Source organism: Sander lucioperca, chromosome 9 (genome assembly GCF_008315115.2).
Source record: "Sander lucioperca isolate FBNREF2018 chromosome 9, SLUC_FBN_1.2, whole genome shotgun sequence".
Taxonomy (NCBI): domain Eukaryota; kingdom Metazoa; phylum Chordata; class Actinopteri; order Perciformes; family Percidae; genus Sander; species Sander lucioperca.
The window spans coordinates 7,279,139-7,300,705 of NC_050181.1; the positions used below are offsets into that span (position 1 = coordinate 7,279,139).

Genomic DNA, 21,567 nt, shown 5'->3' on the forward strand with positions numbered 1-21,567 from the left:
AAGTGAAGCCACATTCTCTCATGTGCTACCTGAAGGTGACTCCTTTCCTGCACAAAATCGTTTACACAGCTCTTTCTGCACACGCCAAAGGAGTACATTAGGAAAGGAACGTCTGATTGGGGAGATGGACTCCATCCCTAAACTGAAATAATCAGAGGCCTGGAGCCATGCGATTCCGAGGAGAAACTTAACTCTGGACTGGGTCTTAAAGAAATGCTGAGATGGGGCTTATGTTCTCATGAAAGATATTTCAAGCAGTTACAAATGTATCATTTTTTACCTCTTTATTGTTTGATTTGTTTGAGCAGCTGAGAAAATGTGTCTTTCTCAAACAGATTGGACAAAATCTCTAATTTATGCAAAATGACATGTTACTTGGTCTTATAAAATAAGCTACATACAACAATTGATTCAAAGTCCTGCTCACATGTGCAAAACGGGCCTAAACAAAAGAGAACATTGTTGTGTGCAAAAATACGACAAAGTAAATTTTCTCACAACCAATCTCTGACCAAAGGAAATAGACTTAACACTAAAACATTTTGTAGCAGAAAATACTGGTGCAGAGGAAAAAGAAAGAGGCCCTTGAATAAAGGGACTTTCATGATATTCATTCAGTTCAGTCTTAGTTGGACGTAAGGCCGTTTGGAACTGTCTTTGATCTGTATGTTTCCCATTGAAAAGCTCAGGGAACAGGCTATGCACTGCTCTTCATCGAAAGCAGGGAAGTTAAACTGATGTACATTTGCAAACCAACCAGTAGTCTTCATCCTGTAAGTTTTCTCTTATAAAACCAAAACATACTGTTTAAAAACACTTACAATGATGCTTTAAACGTACAATATGTAACTTTCTGCCGCTAGGGGTCTCTCAACCAAAACAATGGATTGTAAATACAGACATTTGATGACGTTGGGAAGTTGCGTGAAATTATGGGAGTTTTTATTGCTAAACGCTATCGTCGATTAGAATGCATCTGTTCACGGACGAGTTTACCCATTCAAGTTTATTCACGTTACGTTTAGTAACGTTTATTCATGTCATGCTAATGAAATAGCTGCAGTTTCCCCAACATAGTTACGTTTTTCTTGATTCAATCTGTATTGGTAGCTAGCTGACCAGTTAGCTAGTTAGCCAGGGCTAACATTAGCACACTATATTTCACATGCCAATGTCACCTTTTGGATTTTACCGGGCGGACAGGGTTTGTTGTAACGCTAGCTAGCCAATCTCCCCCTTCACTTTTCTGTAATCTTAACTATTCGTTTTGGTGCTTAACCCACATTTTGTCTGGTTAATTTAGCTAGCTAACTGTAAAGACAGCTAAACGCGAAGGGGGGAGAAATTCGGCAAGGAGGAGATTTTCGGTACAAACACCGGTAGCTAACATTATGGATGGCCGATGTTGTGACTAGGATGCCTGGGTCTGCTATTCTCTGTTTCTCGATGCTTCATTAAACTGCCGTTAGCATCGTTAGCACCCGGCACCAGCTGGGGCTAACGGTAACTAGTTATTGCTACATGTCCCGGCTGTGTTGTCAGCTATCATCCCGAATGAAGTCTCTTTGTGCCGGGGGAGTGAGGCAGGCAGAGCGGGGTGTGCTAGCTGGCTAAATTAGCATTAGATTAATCGTCTATCTAGCTATACAGCTAACATTAACGTTACTAGTGAACTTATTCGTGGGTTAGCGCAGTGCTGCTTTTATCCATGGTCAAAACAATCATACTACTAATAACTTTATGAGCGTGATGAACAATGTTGTAACCCTATAATGTTATCCACCAAGCATTAGCTAGCATTAATGTTAGCTACTTGTCAACCAGCACATACATTGTAGTAACATTAAGCTGGATTAATATTGATATGTATCAATAAATAAGGTTTCTGCTGTATTACTGTGTTGCAAAGTGGCATGTAATTAATCACAAAATGATGCCTTTTGGCAGAAAAAGCAGTGTTACCCATATTTTTTTCTGTGACATTGTATGATTTACAATTACTCTCGAACGTAGCATCTGGGTGCCCGTGTTTTGACGGAAGTTACGAGTAACTAGAGGGTGACGCCACTGACGGGTGACTAAATGAAACGTGACGTATAACATAACAGATTTCTCTGGGTTTGCCATTTGGTGGAAACATTTGGGATAGCGTAACTACACAACTCAAAAAAATATATAACGTAGGTATGGTCGTTTTTAGACATTTTATAGCAGAAAAGTTACATATTGTACCTTTAACCTCAGCTTTGTGTCTTGTATGAGTTTGATTTTGAGTATGTCATAAGAGATGAAGAAGACACACTATTCTACAAAATAAATGCTTAAAAGGAGGAGAACTAACTTGGGTTGGTAAATGTAAGACATTTGTCAGGTTAACATGACAGAAAGGGGTTAAGTTATACACTGCTTTACAGTCAAGAGAAAGCAACACTGCGTTATTTTTATAATTTATACAATATTATTTACACTCCTCGGTTCGTACGGGAACATGAAACTCCGGTTCCCAACCCAACTCCCTACAGACTGAGCTACTGCTATTTTTTTTAAGGCATTTAATGTAAACTAGAAAGGTCAAGGTCAAATTCAAATTTATTTATAGAGCGCTTTACAATCAAACCAGGTTTTCTGCCAAAGTGCTCTACAACAAACATAATTGAGCTAAAGGATTATCACAAAGCATAAATACTTAAATATATGCATAAATACATAGTGCACACATAAACATACAGTACACACATACACACACACGCATACAGACATTCATGCATGTCAATGTAGAATACAAATCATGTCAAGAATTATTGCAGGTGTAGGCAAGGGAGTGAAAGTGGGTCTTAAGACACCTTTTAAAAGAGTCACAAGATTCTGCTGTTCTTATCAGAGAGTCCTGGTGCAGCTACTGAGAAGGCCCTGTCTTCAAAAGGTTTTCGATGAGATCGTGGGATGGTTAACAGCCTTTGATCTATAGATCTGAGAGGCCTAGCCTGATCTGGGTTATAGCTCGAGGTGAGACCATGCAGGGCTTTAAACACAAACAGAAAAATCTTGTAAGGAATTCAATGCCGAATGGGGTGCCAGTGCAAAGATGCTAGTACAGGTGTAATATGTTCTTTTTTTACATTTGCATTGGATTCTGGTTGCAGCATTCTGTACCAGTTGTAAGCGGTGAACAGAGGCCTGGTTGATACTAAAATATAGAGTTGCAAAAATCGAGTCTTGAAGATATTAGAGCATGGAAAGCATGGAAATTTTTGACACTGATGAAAATGCTGATAGAAATGCTATACGGATGAACTATCTGTGATGGAATACCTACCATCTGACCAACCAACCAGAACCAATCTTTCTTGAAGCAGATAGTATACACTTCTGTCACTAAAGATATCATTCCTTATGCACATTCACTCTCAACATATGTGGAGACGTTTCCATGGCAACCATCTAGAGAAATATGCCACCTAAGCATAAATGACTCCCACTGATGCAAAACACGTCTCCCTTTGTAACTTGTATGCTGTATTGCGTCAGTACCTCCAACGCATTTAGTAAAATCCACGACATCCTCATACTGTAAAAGGCGCCAACAGTGAAATCAATGGGAGATCCACAGAGGAGCCACTGAAGTGGCAGTTAGACCTTGTGTAGAGAATGTCCATATAATGAAGTCAACTTGGCAGCGTTCAACATCACTGCTACTGTACATCTTACAGTCAAAGACGTCAAACATCAAATAGTAAAGTGTCATTCAAGCTGGCTACATGTCAGTACAAAATGTAAGCATCAAAGAGTCCATATGGAAGCAGCAGTGGTGCAGTGGTGAGGTGTACCATGTGAAAGAGTAGCTCCACGGTGACCGAGAGAGCAGGGTTAATTTCAAGATGAAGGGTATGTGGCAGACTACAGTGTGTGTGTGTGTGTGTGTGTGTGTGTGTGTGTGTGTGTGAGAGAGAGAAAGTCTGCGTGGTTAGGTGGGCTGTTATCTTGATTGTTTGCATTCAGAGAAGAAGTGTGTGTGTGTGTGTGTGTGTAATCTTGCCACTCACTCTGCCACATCTTTGCAGCTTCCTGGCTGCTCCCCCAGGTGCTGCTGTTATCTAGCTCTCATTTGTAGCTATGAAAAGACAACTAGGGTGCAGTGTTTCCACACCTCGACAAAGCAGCTCCAGTATGAGCAGCAGATCGGTGAAGCCTTCAGCCCTGTAGCAGCTGAGTGTATCGTAAACCTAAGGTTTAGACAGACAACTTAGTGAAGGACAGTGAGCTCCAGAGCTTGGTAGTTGATTGTGTGGAGATACCCCACGACTGTAGCACCATCCACTGCCCAGCCAAATAGTTTCATCGTGCAGGACTTTATGGTTAACTTTGGTGAATCTCAGCTAGTGAGAGGGGCTGCCCATTGTACATGCAGGTGCATTCAAATGTTTATAACAATAAAAAACTGACAAATGTATAATAATTTTTGTCTGAAACCAGGGTGGAAATAATTACAGCAGTATGATGGAAACGATCAAGGGATTGTAAACCTGCAACAAGCTCAGCTGTTGACTTGGTCAAAACTGCAAATAAAAGATCTAACAATACAGGAAATCTGCAAACCAGTGCTAGTTACTTTATTCAACATGTTATTATTGACGTGCCATATTTCAAACTTTGGGACATGCCCATCATGTCTGTCTCATCTGTCTGTTCAGAGGTTGCACAAGTCGATAGTGGGTCAGTTGCTGCTCACAAGGGTAAAATTCCACATAAATACCTCCAGAGATGTACAGATAACAGATTCAGACTTCCTCTAAAAACCCAGCCCTCTAAAAATTGCCTTTGCAGCAAGTCAACATAACTTGTATTTCTAAAACCATGGATGCCAAAATAACTCCTCCCATTCACAACTCTAGTGGAGAGCAGAGCAGCTTGTGCTTTGAGCTAGTGTAAAAGAGTTTTCATGACAGAAGATTAAAACTGAAATATGTTTCCTCATATCTTGGGATATTCTAGTTGATCTGCAGAAACATTTGTAGCTTTTAAATGAATAAGCTTTGCTAAAAACCTTGCTGGTGAGCTTCAATGGATAGAGTTGTGCATCTGAAACCAATAAAAACACAGCCTGCTTCCAAAGCACCGTTTACTACAGTTCATTGTTGTATGCAGGGCAGGTCACTAATCTAATTATGACCAATTTCCTGTCGTCCCTCCAATGAGCTGCTGGCACTTAGCCCAGGTGTTCACAAATTCCCAATTTTCGCCTATAAATATTTTTTTGTATTGGCTCTTTCTGCTGAAGAAGAACAGTGAAATGTTATCTGATAACAACAATCCTCTTGCAATTTAGCTGCTACTAATTTACTCTGATGTGTTATTCCGTATACTGTGATGATTTCTTTGCTACTCTCTCTCTCCTTCATTAACATGCAGTGTGTGTTCGGTTTTCTCCAAGCCCTGTCTAATCAGCTGCTCTGCATCATCTGTCTGAAGGAGGCTGGCTCCATGCCCTCTGCCTGATGCTACCATAGAGCAGATATGGCCTGGCTGGCACCGCCACCTTTACTTTGGCACAAGTCTCCGTCTGTGGAGTTAAAGGCTGCATCAAGGCCCTTTAGATCTCCAATTATAGATCAAGAGTGGCAGTAGATCTGTGCTGCACTAAAACTAATTTATGTCTATAGGCTACAGTATGTTAATATGGGTTTGATCATTATTACTGATGTCGCCAGTTTGTGGTTACAAAATGAAAGAGAAGTGAAGAGTTGAAAAGTGGAAACTACAAATAATTAAGTTCGCTAAGCCTCACCCCCTTAGTTACTGTTGCTAGGCCTGTCAAGCATTCCGTTCTTCCATAGAGACAGAGCGCGTTTAAGTCCCGCCCACACCGGAAGGTGAAAACAATTCATTGCTCTCCATTGACTTTGTGTTGTGTGAAGCTGCCTTCTTGATAATTCTGTCTGCTAGCAAACAACAGAAAAATGCATAAAAGCTGCTGTGTGGTGGGATGCACACTCACAACACGTTAAAGAACTCATAACTTAGTTTTTATAAGCTGCCGAACCAAATAACTGAGCTTTTAGGAAGACAAAAGTCGATACAGGCAATAAGACATGAGAGGCAGCAGCCGGAAGAACGGGCAAACTGTGGGATCCTGACACTCAGAATTTTGTTACTCTTGGTATGTAGCCTACATATCTAAGAAATAATATTAAAAGACATTGAGTGAGTTTCATGTGGGACCAACTTTATTTTTCAGAATTAAAGCATTCTTTTGGAAAATGCACCCCAAAGACAACGTCGTCAGTATTGACAGACAATGGTGCAATATTTGAAAATCGATAATTATTTATTATTTTTTTAAATTACATTTATATCTGCATTTATGTCAAAACCTAGAGACTTTCAAACATCAAAATGTCATTTATTAATATGTATTTGTGTCAAAATGACATATAAACATCTTTTTGTTTTCTATTTTGCCTGGAAACGCTTCCAACACGCTTGCGTGTCGCGTGAAAAATAGGCGTCACCACGCAGGCAGTGTGCAAGCTTACGTCGGCTATGTAATCGCTTACAACTGGGACAATTTCATAGTGGTTGGTGTAAACCGGGACATTTTAGCGTCCCGACAGGCTTTTGTTGGGACTCGGGACACGCAACTCAAAATCGAGACCGTCCCGGTCAAACCGGGTCACCCTAAGTATGTCTAACATTACGTGTGCACTGACATTTGTCAGTTTTAAACTAACTATATTTCTGTAAATTAAGCTAAAGCATTTTTGACCCTATGCAACTTGGGTTATAGTGGAATGTTGATTATCCACATTTCACTATAACACAAGTTGCATATTATTATTTTTGCAAGTGCCTTAGCTTGCTAACACATAGCTAACATTAGCTTACTAACAGCTAACTGGTCCTCTCTGGTAGACAGAGTGGTAGTTTGATATGCTTAAATCTAATCTATTTTTTTTGCTAGCTAAGGGCATTTTGTTAGCTTGCAATTTACATTGGTGTACATTTTGTAATCCACTTATTACACTTTTTTAATGTTTTTGGTTTTGGGGTGGGTGAGAAAAAAAGAAAACACTATCCAGTCTCTTATAAACAGAGTATTACTTTGACTACTGCCCCATGCATACCACTGTGTAACCGAATGATTGATGAACTGTCAATTCCTTTGATTAATTTCGTTCAGTGTTTGCGATCAGATCTTACCCTTAAGGTAAAAGTAATGATATAAGAGTAACATGATTTTTTAACATCATATATGATTTTAATATAATTCAAATCATTTAGCTAATGACTACAGTACTCATGCAAAGCATGTACTAATCATAGATTGTATAATATTAATGGACAAAGCATCCGGTTCGGCGAAGTGCTGCAAATGCGGAAGTGCCTTAAACCTGCATTCTATCTGAATTCCAGCAGGGGCGACACGTGCGGTTGTAAAAGGAGTTCTGTTTCTGTAAAAGTCTATGAGAAAGTGACCCACTTCTCACTTGATTTATTGCCTCAATAAACATTTTCATAATGAGTTTATGGTCTCAATCGCTAGTTTTAAGTCTTCTGCAATACAGAATGATGTTCATTTTTTTGAATTATGGTCTCATTGATTTTAAAATCGGCGATAAAGCAGGGGGTGTTTTAGGGCGTGGCTATGATGTGATTGCCAGTGAAAGTGTGTAACGTAATGTGGAGTGTAAGGCCTTCTCCCTCACTCTTCCCTCTCGTCTAAAATCGTCACATCCGCAACCAGGATGGCTGCGCCCGTAACGGCAAACTCGACGACTCATAGCAGATCTCCACAAACCAATGGGTGACATCACACATGCTCTGTCCATTAATATTAACAGTCTATGGTACTAATATGGAGAGAATTTGCACATTTGAAGGGACATCAAAAAGACAAAAATGATTTGCCTTAAAGAAAATCACAGAACCAAAGACTAAATTGGAAGAAACAAGTAATTACAGGGGAAAAACTATGTGTATTTGGGCTCCTCTCTCTCTGGGTCATGATTGTCTCTGAATAAGGAGATTAAGATGGCATGCATCAATCCAGGATTAAGAGCGAGAGAGAGCGAATGCAACCTCCTCATAGACAGCAAACACTGCTGCTTGGACTGCATGTGCTCAAACTCCCTGACAGTCATCAGATAGAGATACAATAGCTGCATTAATAGTATCTATGCAACTTAATTCCTGGCTTGCTTGGCTCCTATAATGGATATTTAATCTATAGTTCATAGAAGGCAAGTCTCTCTGTTCGTATGAATTGCACAGCGTTATCATGAATACTGTTGGTATCAGCAGGGGTGTGCGTGTTTGGGGATTATAAAAAAAAACATTTGCCAATCATTCCTGTTGTGATCATTTTTTGAACAATTATTGAACCACCATTAACACATTGTCACTCTTGGTATGGAAAATATTGAGGACATTTTTGTCAGGTTAAACACAAAAAAAGATAGATATATAAAAATTAAAACAATACTATCGTCAACATGGAAACTGTCCTAATCCCAAAGGAAACAGGTCTACCCAGTATTCTTCACCTTACTGCTTCACTTCCTGCCTGAATGGAGAGCAGGTCTCTGGACGTCACGCCCCAGTCACAGCTACTAAGAGGCTTTTCCTATTCTAGGTAACAAGCAGTGGGCCAGCACTAACCTGCACACTGTAATGCAGGACAGTAGGCCATCCAGAGACTAAGGTTTTCCTCAAGCTCCCTCATGTCCCTCATGTGTTATCATTACATTTGAGTCACAGAGCTGAGGATCTATTTCAATAAATACCATGAGATCTTTGAAAAACCCAGAATGTTGTGCAATGGTAACTGTTGATCTGAAAGTATTTCAAGAATCCTTAAACCGGCATTAATTGATTTTCTGGCCACTTATGAACCACACATTGACATACCTTTTAGTTGCTATGGCAAACATGTTAGAAAGCAGTTGCTTATTTACACATCCAGCAGATATGGAGGAAACGTATTATTTCATATTAAAATATAAAATAGTGGCAAGTAACTTTCATACAGACAAATTATAAACTGATGATAAAAGTTTTAATTTTGGTTCACATTGTCTAAATTAAGCAAGGACATATAATGTGTAATTTCCGGCTACCATCTTTGGAATAAGAAATAAGAATTGCAAAAATAAAAAAAAAAGATTTTTATCGTGCAGCAGACAGAGAATTTCTTTATCCAGATGGTTAGAAGAGTATTTAGGGATTCTAGATAAACCTTCAGAACAGCAGTAAGTGTTGTAAACCAACCCTCTGGGTTTTTCAAAGATTGACAGGTGGATACTTCACTCTGTGACTTGAATGTAATGCTCATGCATGAGAAGCACAGAGGGGTAGGTGCTCACTAAAATATATCACTTCTCTCTCTGCATGTGGCTTTAATATTGGTATTTTAATTGTAAGTAAAATACATTTTTTCAGGCAAATGATGAGAATGATGTAAGTCAATGGAACACTACAATAACATCATGACTGAAATGTTCTGCTCAGGTAAGGTAAGAAGTATCTCAGGAAGTCATACAGTATGTGCATTCATGGCTTGTACAGCACGAGAAGGAGGAAATTTACTGCACCTGCTGATGTACAATTTAAAACTTCTATCACATGTGGGGTGAAAATATGTGCATGTTTCAGTTCCAAAATCACAAGAGTTCACATCAAGTCCAAGAGAGTGAAAGAAGAGGGTAAGAAAAGAGATTTAATCCATTTGATCTCCACAGGCCATTGGTTATGCAGCTCTCTCTGAAGCCCAGGTTTTCAGCTAGACACATGGCATGATACATGCATGTGCATATGCATCTATATCTGCCCTTGTGACTGTTTTAGTCAGTTCAATGATGTGGAAAGGCCTCACACAAGGATTAACGCCCAATGCAACAGATGGTGCATTCTCCGCGCGCACACACACACACACACACACACACACACACACACACACACACACACACACACACACACACACACACACACACACACACACACACACGAAAAACACCAGAAAAACACCAGAAAAACACCAGAATTGTACCTTTTTCTTGGGTGGCATGGTGGTTAAAGCGGTCCACTGTGTTATCCCCCGGTTGTAACCACCAGATCAGATTATCGTTCAACTGGCTCCAGTAAATGAGACATTATGCCATGAGACCGAAATTTACCTCCGAAACAGGTGGATGTATCCGCGGATGCCGTTAAATGCAGCAACAACACCGTTCTTTAAGCGCCGTTTTGTGCGTAATGGTGAAATGTTTCCCAAGAAACCGCGACACGCTGGACACCGCCGGAGACACGGATGAGTAGCGTGAGGGGTTTCACTTAAGTCTGTATTGTGAGTTGAGTGTAGTTACCCTCTCCTGAGTCCTAGGGGTATTAAAGGCTTATTTCTCGGTGCGGCATCTGTTGCCTGTCCAACCCGTCCGCACTGTCCATGCGCAAAGTGAGGAGTGTCTCACTTATGTTGTTGACCAGAGTTGACTCCCTCCGCTGTGTGATGCCTGATTAGTGTGTGTGCCTCCAAACAACTTCCGGAGGGTTGGCTGCACAAATGGGAATATTATAATGGCCTGGCTCCAAAATAGAAAGATGAAATTAAAAAGTGAGCACGACAGAATTCCTTTGTGCATTCGATACAGCATACTACTACAGATAGACCGACTACTCATCATCTCCAGAGCGCAATAGTGATTCTTTTGCCACATCATGTCACTACTAGTCTATATCCTCGACGTTCCACTTCCGGGATTGCTCCGTTTGCCGACGGAAATTCCGCCGGATTTTACTCATTTAGGCCGGATATCCGTTGCCTTGGGCTTCCTTTGTGTTGGTATTGTAAACTCCGGTCGATTTATGAAAACTATGGTTAACCTTTTCTCAGATCTCTGTAGGGTAAATCCAGACAGCTAACTAGACTATCTGTCCAATCTGAGTATTCTGTTGCACGACTAAAACAAAGTTTGAACGTACACATGTCACTATTTTGCAGAGGCGACGTTGCTCCGTCCGGCGCTTAGCGCTACTCAAGACGATTGTGATTAGTTTAAAGAATTGCCAATAAACCAGAGCACATTTTTCTCCCATCCATGAATGCTCTATGGACTAGCCAGATGGGAGAAAAACGTGCTCTGGTTTATTGGCATTTCTTTAAACCAATCACAATCGTCATGGGCGGTGCTAAGCTCCGCACGGAGCCGCTGCAAAATAACCTCGGAAAGGAACTTGTTTTGGTGGAACATATGTACATTCAAAGTTGTTTTAGTCGTGCGAGAGAAAACTCAAATTGGACAGATAGTCTAGCTAGCTGTCTGGATTTACCCTGCAGAGATCTGAGGAGCAGTTAACCATAGTCCTCATAAATCCACGGGTTTTAAAATTTCAACACAAAGAAAGCGGAAGGAAACGGACATCGGCGAAAAGACATGCATCCAGCGGAATTTCCTGCGGCACTGGAGCAATCCTGGAAGTGGAACGTCACGGATATAGACTAGGCAAAGCAAGACTATGTCACTACTCGCCAAGGATCAGCCACACACACAGGCTACCCTCCGCACATCACTCATTTTCTTCTAGTATCCTTAAGTTATCCTCATTGTGTTTTACTGCTTTCAATGGGCCACATCCTACGCATGTAGCCAGGTGTAAATATATGTCATAAATAGCATAAGCACCCTCAAAGAATTGTTTCCAAACCGGATAAGAAAGAAAAAAAAAACTTGATGAGGGGTCACATGTAGACACTGCTCCCTTTTAAGGGTCAGAAACTGTAACCACTGCAATAGCAATGGGGAAAAGAAATTAAGAACCGTTATTCAATTGTAAAGTACAGTTTTGAGGTAACTGAGTATTTCAAATTTGTATGCCTTTTATACATTTTATAGTGAAATATTGTACTTTTTACTTCACAATATGTGTTATATTTGTATTATAGGTACTATTATGTTTGACTTAGAAAGTATGATGCATTTCTATACTAATATACATACAGTAGTATAGTTTGGCTAGCACCAACTGGTCCAGCTACACAATTAAAGGGCCAGTTCACCCAAATTTTAAAAGATGAATCATTCTGTAGCCATGCAGATAGCTTTCAGGGCTGTAGGACACCAATGACATGTCTTTTGGCACCTCCCAATATAATGGAGGTGGATGACATTTTGTTTGTGTTGCAGTGAAAATTGACATTTGAAAATTCGGCAGCAACATCTCTTTCTGGAGACAGGTTCCCTCTTTATAATCCACAGAACAGACTGCCAAGAACTATTTCTTGTGCAGAAAAGGTCATTCCAATTGAAATAGTCTTCTCATTTCCACAAATAATACAACAAATACCTGTGAGCCTAAATACCATGCTATCATACTTTTACTTTAGGACATCTTTAAATAAAATACTTTTATTTATGTATTTCACTGTGGTACTGCTAAGAATCTTCCTCCATCACCATTAGCTGAACGGTAAGTAACGCTTTTGGTTCATTTGTCACTGTGGCCTGCTACCCAGACAGCCATGCAGGGGACGCAAGCAGATGGGCAACACAGTGAGGTACCAAAATCTCCAGGGAGAGCTTTGGGAGGCAATGGACACAGATGAGGGTGTTACATAACTAAGAATGGAAAGGAAACATGCAGGGCTGGAGTCACTGGGCCAGGCTGTGACACTGACCTCTGGGTCAAACACACATCTGGACCTACACACACACACACACACACACACACACACACACACACATCCTTTTCAATATCTTTACTGCTCGAGTGGACGTCACCTGTAGAGGTCAAACCACCGTGACAGAGAAAAAAAGACTGTAAATGGAAGTTCCCAACATTTAGTCTATGACCTGGGATTGAACCAGACTTACTAAATCTGCTCCATGACACCTCAAATCTCCTCCGGTGAGAGCCAGCTGTCCTCCAGCGCCAACAAAACACTCAAACAGAGTCCCTTACTTTGACTGCCTCTAAGCACAACTGTGAAGTTGTTACATAAGGCGGTCGGATCAGTCCTGTGCTGCTGAAAACGAGCTGTCCATGGAATACACGAAGAAGCTAAAATAGTCTCAACGACCACTGAACCATTTATACACTTTGTATATTAGTGTCATGCACCCTCCAAGTATATGAGTAATGTATTTCTGTGTGTACTCTTTAAAAACTTTGTATACTGAAAAAGTGTTCTTAATTTTGTTTTTCCAATGCAAACACACAAAGAATGGGGTTAGAATAAATTGATAGTAAATGCCTTGAGCACCAATCAATGGAAGCTGCCACATACAAGAATGTATGTTCACATTATCGCAGAAAAACTGCTTTAGCACACGCCTCCTCCCTTATTATGCATGTGGTGCGTTGCAGCAGTCCTGTAGTAATGTGTGCGTGGCACAGAGCAAGGCTGCGCCAAAAGTTAAAATTTGTTAAACTTTGACCAATTGCTGTAGGCTGCTGCTTGGGCTCCAATTAAAGATGGAGGACACATTAATGACGAGTATTTCTGAATATAAAATTGCAATAACAAATCATAACCAACCATGAGACCAAACTGAGAATGTTTTCTCTGTGAAATGTCAGCCTTAGGACTCAACTAAGGTTTGTCGCAAACATGCTGTTCAAGTCTGAATATTGATTTAATTGATTTAACAATGTACATATAGTCTTTGCCAAAGTAATTCTGCCTGATTATTAGATAACGACTTATGAGAGATTATAAAACTAAACTAACATCCTGACCTGGAGCAAAGCGGCACAAGTAGTGGAAGTGCTATATATTTTTTTGCCTTGATGTGAATGCGGCCTCAGAATGAACTTGGTAATGTATTTAACTTTGGTTAATAAGACTTGAAGAATGATCTTATTCACCTGATTCAGAGGCAAACAGAGCCACTATCATACAATGCCATCTCACCCCCTACACAGCACATGTGATTATGTGCTCTCACACATACATAAACAAAAATCTGTTCCTAAGCTTCTTACAACCAGAATTGTGTATTTGTGCGTGTGTGTGTGTGTGTGTGTGTGTGTGTGTGTGTGTGTGTGTGTGTGTGTGTGTGTGTGTGCTGTCAAGCTGGGGAGAGTAGTACAGGGCAGGGCTGCCCAGAGAGAGATTGATGGCACGCACAATTCCAGCCTTCCATTCTGCCCTCCACTGTGTTCACACAGCTAGAAACCACACATCTGCCCTCAGCTAAAAAAAAAAAAAAAGACTTCATCATTACTTAATTGACGCAACCAAAACAGCATTGTGTAAACTACAGTCATTTCACACTCATTGTTTCGAGCCTAATCATCACCTTTTCTTTTTTTGTCAACCAGTGCAGTGCCTGTTCAAAACATGCCTGTTCGGAACGGGGCGTTTGCTTTTGCTTTGCATGTGGTATTGCAGCTTTCTCAAGAACCACTGATCCAAACAACTATACAAACTCAACAGTTTGATTCCTTGGGTCCTGAGCAATACACCTGCCAGGATATTGTTGCATCGCATACCCAAGTCGTGGCTAATCACGGTCAGAAACAACAGTACATACATTCTGGTTCACAGGAAAAACACCAAGAGCAGACTTTACCATTAGGCAAGGTAGGCAACTGCCTGGGGATTCCTGTATCTATTAGATAGATGCTCTTTTATTGTTGGGCAGGATGGTGTAAAGCAGGGTGGAAAAGAACACAGAGTGCTTCAGGATAGTTTTGACCACACAGGTGTTGGACACATCAACATCAACAAGGCAGATGTGCCACAGAGCCATCAAACAACGGTTTTATCTTCTCTATCCTAAATTAAGTCTATAAAACATGCTCCTTCTTTGGTCCAAAACTGTGCTTTGGAGAAGCATGATGCCAAACTGCTGTATGTTGAAACTAATATAAAAATATATATGTAGCAATTAGTTATGAGAAATTACAGCCAATGATAAATTCCAAAGCAGACAAGGCTGACAAAAATGAAAAAGGACTTAACCTGAACTCCTAATATCCACCGACAACAGCCCTCCCCGCTCCATCCCCTCTCCACTCCTCCCCCTCCCACCAGCCAGAGAGGCAGTACTCACCCAGGAGACATTTTTGTTCTTGAACAATTTTGACATGGCTTGCAGACGGAGAGGTCAACGGTCCTAATCCCGAAACACTCAGCGTCCTCACACACACACACACACACACCACACACGCACGCACGCCAACCCTCACCAGATTTACATCTGCCTGGAGCGTTGCCCTCGAATCACACCCAGCTAAACATGATCCAAAACTGACTCTAGAAGGAGGAGGAGGAGGAGTGGGAGTGAGAGGAAGAAACAAAGATAACTCCAAAAGTATCCGTCAGAGGCAGAAATAGCCTAGAACATGCAGAAAAGTTCCTTCAGTCTTTCACCTGAATCCTCCTCTTCTTTTTCCTTGTCAGTGGCTATCTGCTCTACTCAGATCCATAAACCCTGTATGAATATGCAACCAAACATTTGGCTTATGCCCCTCCTCCGTGATGCCGAATGCTGGGGTAAGCAAACCACTCTTCCTGCCCTCTTAACATCTGGGAGAGGAGAGATTGAGAAGAGATGGAGGGAGGGAAAGAAGTGGAAAGGAAGGAAGACATGGAGGTGATAGTTGTGAGAGGGACAGGAGAGCAGAGAGAGGGAGATGGATGGATGGTGAGTATATCAGGATAGAGGGGAGAGTGAGAGTGGAGGAAGGAGACGACAGACGACTGAAGAGGACCAGTCAGAGGGCGCAGCAGGCCGACACAGATTGACAGACAGGTTACTGATCCCAAATATGAGATTATAGAAGAACAAAAAAAATATGTTACATTGATTTTGTTGTTGTGAAATACAGAATGTTCATTATTTATGATTGTGTCTCTGTTTATGTCACATGCATTTTTGGTTGTAATCTCACTGCTGAGCTCCACGACAGTGATTGGTCAGAGAGTGGAATAGATGAATGGATAGAAGTAAAGATTGATGGTTTTACAGATGAATGTCTCTCTCTCTCTCTGCCAATCCCAAACTCATGCTACACTCTCAGCAACTGCAAATGACAGAAAAGGTGTTTTTCAAAGGAGAAGTAAGAGTGGTATCTATCTACTGTCTGCAAGAAGGAGAATAAGAATATTTCCCAAAATGTTTAACTATTCCTTCAAGTGTAAAATATATTCCGATTAACAAACTGCAGTAGTATAGCTTTTATCTAAATCATTACTGGAAATATATTACAACCCAAAGGCCTCTTCTAGTCAAACACAGTATATTAAATTCAAGAATTGAACAGCTTCCACATGAAACAGTCAAGATAACACCTGTTTTTTTTTACTTTATAAGCAATTAATGTAACCCATTTACTCATCTAAACTGCATTTCTAAGAATAAATAAATAGCTGAGGCCGAGCAGCCCTAAAGAGCTTTTTTTGGTCCTACACAGATACTTGTCTGTCATCTACAATCCCATCGCCTCTGGTGAAGTAGGACATAGCAGTGTGAGTGTGGAAACAAGATAATACTGACCACAGCTTGCAGCGTGTTTAACAAATCCAGAGGCTTTTGATTCAGCGTTATGATCAATGTCCACCCAAGCGCTGTATGGATCTGTGGTCCTTATAGATTCACCTCGACAGAAGTGGGCTACAGGAGGAATCACAACTACCTATACAAAATTCAAGAGACGCTGCATCCGGCACAGAGAAATGAAACAGAGGCAGAAATATGGTACCAAAACCAAAAATGTCCAAAAAAACAGGTGGTAAGATCACAGGGAAGTGTATTTCTATTTCAAGATGTTGGTAGTTTCTCCACGTGTCTCCTCTCCAGATTTAAGACTTGATACATCTGAGAACAGTTGAATATATATTTCAGTAATCTGATAAAAAAAAAAAAACTCACTGTCACTACTGAAAATCAAGTCAAATACCTCCATCGGTGACGTTATCTGTTCGTTTGAATTTTGAAGCCTCTCCCAACAGTCACATTTGTTGATTATCAACAATCCTACTCAAATTGATGTTCAGGTGAATTCAGGCCGTGAGGCACAGCTGGGACTTTGTCTGTACGATGTACAGTAAAGCAATGATTTTCTTACAATGGCTTGTTTCTTAATTCTTCATATTATGAGGGTCGCTGTAAGTATCACAAACCACGTGATGAGTTGAAATCCTCCTAAAGTAAAGTGATATGTTGACTTAGTGAAATACTATCACAGAGGCATCGTAAGGCAGGATTTATAAACGTTATCCTAAAAACGACCTAAGAAAATACTCCCATAAAATGATCACTTGGTTCCTTACAAGCCTCTAAAATACAGCATGCCTTTACACGCTGACAGAAACATTTCATTTGTTGCATGTCATCCGTCCTCTTCCCCTCTCTCCACATGTCCTGTCTGCCTCTCGACTATAAGTTTAAGGCAAAACGCTCTTGCTGCAACAGTGCTTCATGCAGTACTTTTTAAGGTGCATTTTTTGTCAATGTCTTTTGGCAAAAGGTCTTGCAAGTATAACTGCCTTACCTGGCTTCCCTTCATTAAAATAACACATACAGTACACTACACAGAAACAATGACAAGCTTAACGACCAACTGTTATATTAAAGTGTAGAGTGCTCAGAAGTTCAAACAAATCATGAAGGTGCTCTTTGGAAGGGGAACACAAAAGTTCAAAAGAGAAAAAAAGGTCCAAGGCACTGTTCTTGCAAAAAACATTTAAAAGCCTTTATTTAAATGGCTATTTCATGTTGAAATCTAGTCCATTATAAATAGAACTGGGTAGCACCCTGAAGTGCCTTTTTTCTAAGGTTTTAGCAGATTTATATAATGGGAATAACTGAGCCCCGCCCATCACCCATTGGCTGAGCCGCCCCAACACCGACATTATGAGAACAGCAGCAACTAAAGCTGAGAACAGTAAGATGTCCTAAGCTCCTTCTTAGAGCCAGGCAAGCACTTCAGGTAATCCAGCCTTGTTCTCTGCCTGGAGAAAATATGAATTTGAAATGGCACGTGGTTTATGCTGGAAAAGTTGAGATCAGTTGTTGTTGTTATTGTTGCTTTGAGCAACGGACATTACTTAATATATAAAATCTGTTGCTTGGGATGTGTATCATGTCAGAAATGTATCCGAAACCAGTGTTTCCCAACCTCCCAACCTTTTTGGAGTGATGTTCCCTACTCAGACTGTTTCATTTGAATAGTTTTAAGAAGCATGATGAAAGAAAACTATCCAGTCTTTCCTAATTAAAAAAAGCAAAGATTAGAGAAAAGAAAAATATATATATATATATAAACATAAATTGTGTAGTAGAACATATTTATTTAACTATTTTCCAATCTAGAAAGTAAATTTTGACCCCAGGTAAGGAGCCACTGTCCTAGGCCACATTGTGACTTACATTGATCCATCTTTTTTAACATCATTGAAGACTGTCTAGGTCAGCAAATAGAGTGAAGATAACGGATGAGTAATGGACCACAGACAGAAAGGCATTTACCATTAATCAAAATCTTTATAAGCCGGAGTGCATCTAAACACATTTTGTAGATTCTTTTTTACTTCCTTGTATTTACATGCATTTTATCGGCTCAGGGTTTTTAGTTGTGCTAAACTATAAGCACATAAAATCAATGACGCCACACTGACTGTTGTCACCAGATCCCACTTCTTGATGTGTCACTGCTTTTATCTGTGTGTGGCTTTTTGATTCCGTAAGTTCTTTTTCTCCTGGCTTTTTGCTGAGGTGGGCACACATTGCATGCAGCAGAACAGTATGTGGTAATCCGCGAGGCTTTGCGCTGACAGCCTATTGAGTGTTGATGGCTGACAGTAAGCCTATTTCATGTAGGAATGTGGCTGCGTTAGAGTCCTCTGCAGTCAGCGCCATCACACAATGCACAGCTCTGAGACTCTATAGTATTAGCTGCAACAGGACCTAACAGAGGTTGTGTAGACACATGCAAGAAAAGCAACAATGACTATGATGAAGAAGCATGTGATGAAGCAGCAGACAGATGGGCAGAGAGGAGAGGGAGGAGAGGAAGAGGGAGATGTGGAAAGTGAAGAAGAAATAAAGAGAAACAGGTGGAGGAGAGGAGTGACTGTCCTTCCTGCTCCTCCCTGTCATTGAGAGGAGAGTAAAACCTGGCCTGTAATGAAATAACTGCGCCTGTCTGTCCTCCTTTAGACAGCTAAGCCAGGACAGATGATGCGAGTAGAACAGCTCTTGTCTTTCATGTATTAGAATGTATTCATGTATTTATCTCATGTATTCATCATGTATTTTAAATAACCTTATCTTTAGTTTCACTTGCTTGAAATCAAACTGTTGCCTCATGGTGGAAAACAAACCAGAGATGAAACCATCCCACACAGATTATTGGCTTCTATGATATGTTTTCACAAAGTCCTTTACTGGGATCAATACAGAGAGCTGTTTGACAATGACACCGTCTGTCCTGATAAACTGCAGCCTAGCTGAAAACTTATAAGCATATACTGTCACTGAGAAGTGAGAAAATAACAGGTTGTAAGATTCACACTCATAGCTGCCACTGCACTGCTTGTGTAAGTGTGCTTACAGACAACAGATGCAAAAGATGACAATAACTGTGAATGAATTATCAGCATTGTAAAAGTATATATATATATATATATATATAAGCAATACTCCTGCCATTGCTCATGTATTACACAAATGTATCATCCACCCCCACCCCACAAGACTCCACTGTTGCTATGGGATCAAAAACATGTTGATGGATGCCGCATGTGATGCTGAGATGGGTTACTTACATGGGTGGACTGTACTCTCCGCCAGTGTCCCAGCCCACAGCAATACATCAAGACATCCAGTTGCGGGAAAGAGGAGGGGAGAGGCTGATGGAGCCTCCGGGGCGGGTCGTCTCAGGCCAGGCTCATACACAGGATCCTCATTGTACAGGTGAGCCACCTGATCGCCACCTCTTCAGGGAGATCCCGGAGGAAAAATCTCTTATGTCCACAGGTTCTCTCAGGGGAGGATCACTTCTGGCTGGTCCCTCTCATAAGTTATGTCCCCAGATGAGTTCAGGTGATCCGGACGCCAAACATCTCACAGCATCTTCAAAGTCCTGCGCTCTTTCCCGTGGACCAGTCTGATGTGCAGAGAAGTATGTGTGCGTGAGGTTCGTATGTCTTCTTGTGTTAACGTGTGTACTCACCTCATGTCAGAAGGACAGGTGGTCCATTTGCCACCCTGTGTTTATCTCCCCTCCCTCTACCACACCTCACCTCTCTCTCTATCCCGACTCACCCTGTCGAAAAACCTCCCCTCCAGCCTCCCCCCGGCTTAAGCCCCCCGAATAGTCTTGTTCCAAAAACTAAATGTCATTTTCTTTTCTGTGGTGCCTCTCAGTGCTCTCTAGTCTGTCAGATTTATCCAATCAGAGCTCGCATCACTCCACATCCGTCTTGCTTGTATCCCTGTCTATCCCTCCCTTTAAGCCCACCCTGGGAATCCAGATTTTCAGTTTCTGTGCGACTCCTCTTTTCTTCCTCCTCAAAAATCCCAGCTCTATAGCTCCTCCTCCAGTGTCTCTCACTCCGCCACGCTGCTTCCCTCTATCAGGGGTGCTCTCTCATAAGGAGCGTTCTTGCTTACCTGAGTCACTCTTTGCACTCCTGTTGTGACCGTGTATGCACGTGTGTGTGTGTGTGTGTGTGTAGGCTGCAGCTGAAGCTCACCGCTCTTCCCTCTCTCTCTGTTGCCATGCTAGAGCAGGTAACATTCGGCTAGCGCAGGAGACACACAGCCTGAATTCAAATGCGCCTCCAGCCTCTCAGATTTACAAAGCCTCCACCCCTCCTTAACAGCAACTCCCCCATCTCCCCTCCTCCCCCATCTCATTCTCCTCATCTCTGTCCACATTGTCTGCTCCCTCTCCCTCCACTGTTGCTTCTTTTTGTGTCATTTCTCCCCTCTGCTGCCATACTGTTGCTTGTTTTTCATGTTACGTTGAGAGTGGAATGAGGAGGCACTAGGGGTAATTCTGCTTCTGCTCAACACTGCATTTCTGTCTACAATTAAGTCAAAAATCCTCATGACATAAATGAAGAAAATCTGTGAGATTATTTCCAATCAACTTGTTTTCTAAAAGCACAGATGGGCTTCTGTCATCTTGTTTTAGACTACATTGAATCTTTTTAGGCAAGAAGACTAGAGACAAGAGTCAACAGCCACTCTAGCGGCTCTTTGAGGCTGCACCTGTGCACAGTGATGCATTGACCAGAGTGCTAACATCAGCATGCTAAAATGCTCACAATGACAATGTTTGCATGTAAATGTTTAGCAAGTAATGTTGACACCGTCTTAGTTAATTAGCAATAAAAACAAATTACAGCTGAGCCTCATGGGAATGTCCTTAGTTTTGAAAGTATTTGGTCATAAAGTGAAGTATTGGACAGTTAAAATGTTGACCTTATGATGGCGCTAGATGAAAAGTTAAATTATTAACAAGGTTGCTACAATTCATCCTGAGAGGACAATCTGTCTATTCATTTTTGAGACATTTCACATGCCAGTGGCTCTGGAGGAAAAGTCAGACGAAAATAAAATA

General features: G+C 41.1%; 1 protein-coding gene across 4 annotated transcripts in view; it reads right to left on the minus strand.

Moving 5' to 3' along the window:
- The window catches only part of cacnb2b (calcium channel, voltage-dependent, beta 2b), a 38,592-nt gene extending 17,951 nt beyond the window's left edge, over nucleotides 1-20,641 (minus strand). The window contains exon 1 of one of the 4 annotated variants that reach the window (XM_031293971.2): nucleotides 19,766-20,635. In XM_031293971.2, the coding sequence (XP_031149831.2) occupies nucleotides 19,766-19,813 (48 nt within the window). In that variant the 5' untranslated portion in view covers nucleotides 19,814-20,635. Of the gene's footprint in view, nucleotides 1-10,042; nucleotides 10,619-19,765 lie in introns of those variants that run through there. The other 3 variants (XM_031293970.2, XM_031293972.2, XM_036005444.1) reach the window with 3 other exon arrangements.
- Between the last annotated feature and the right edge of the window lie 926 nt (nucleotides 20,642-21,567).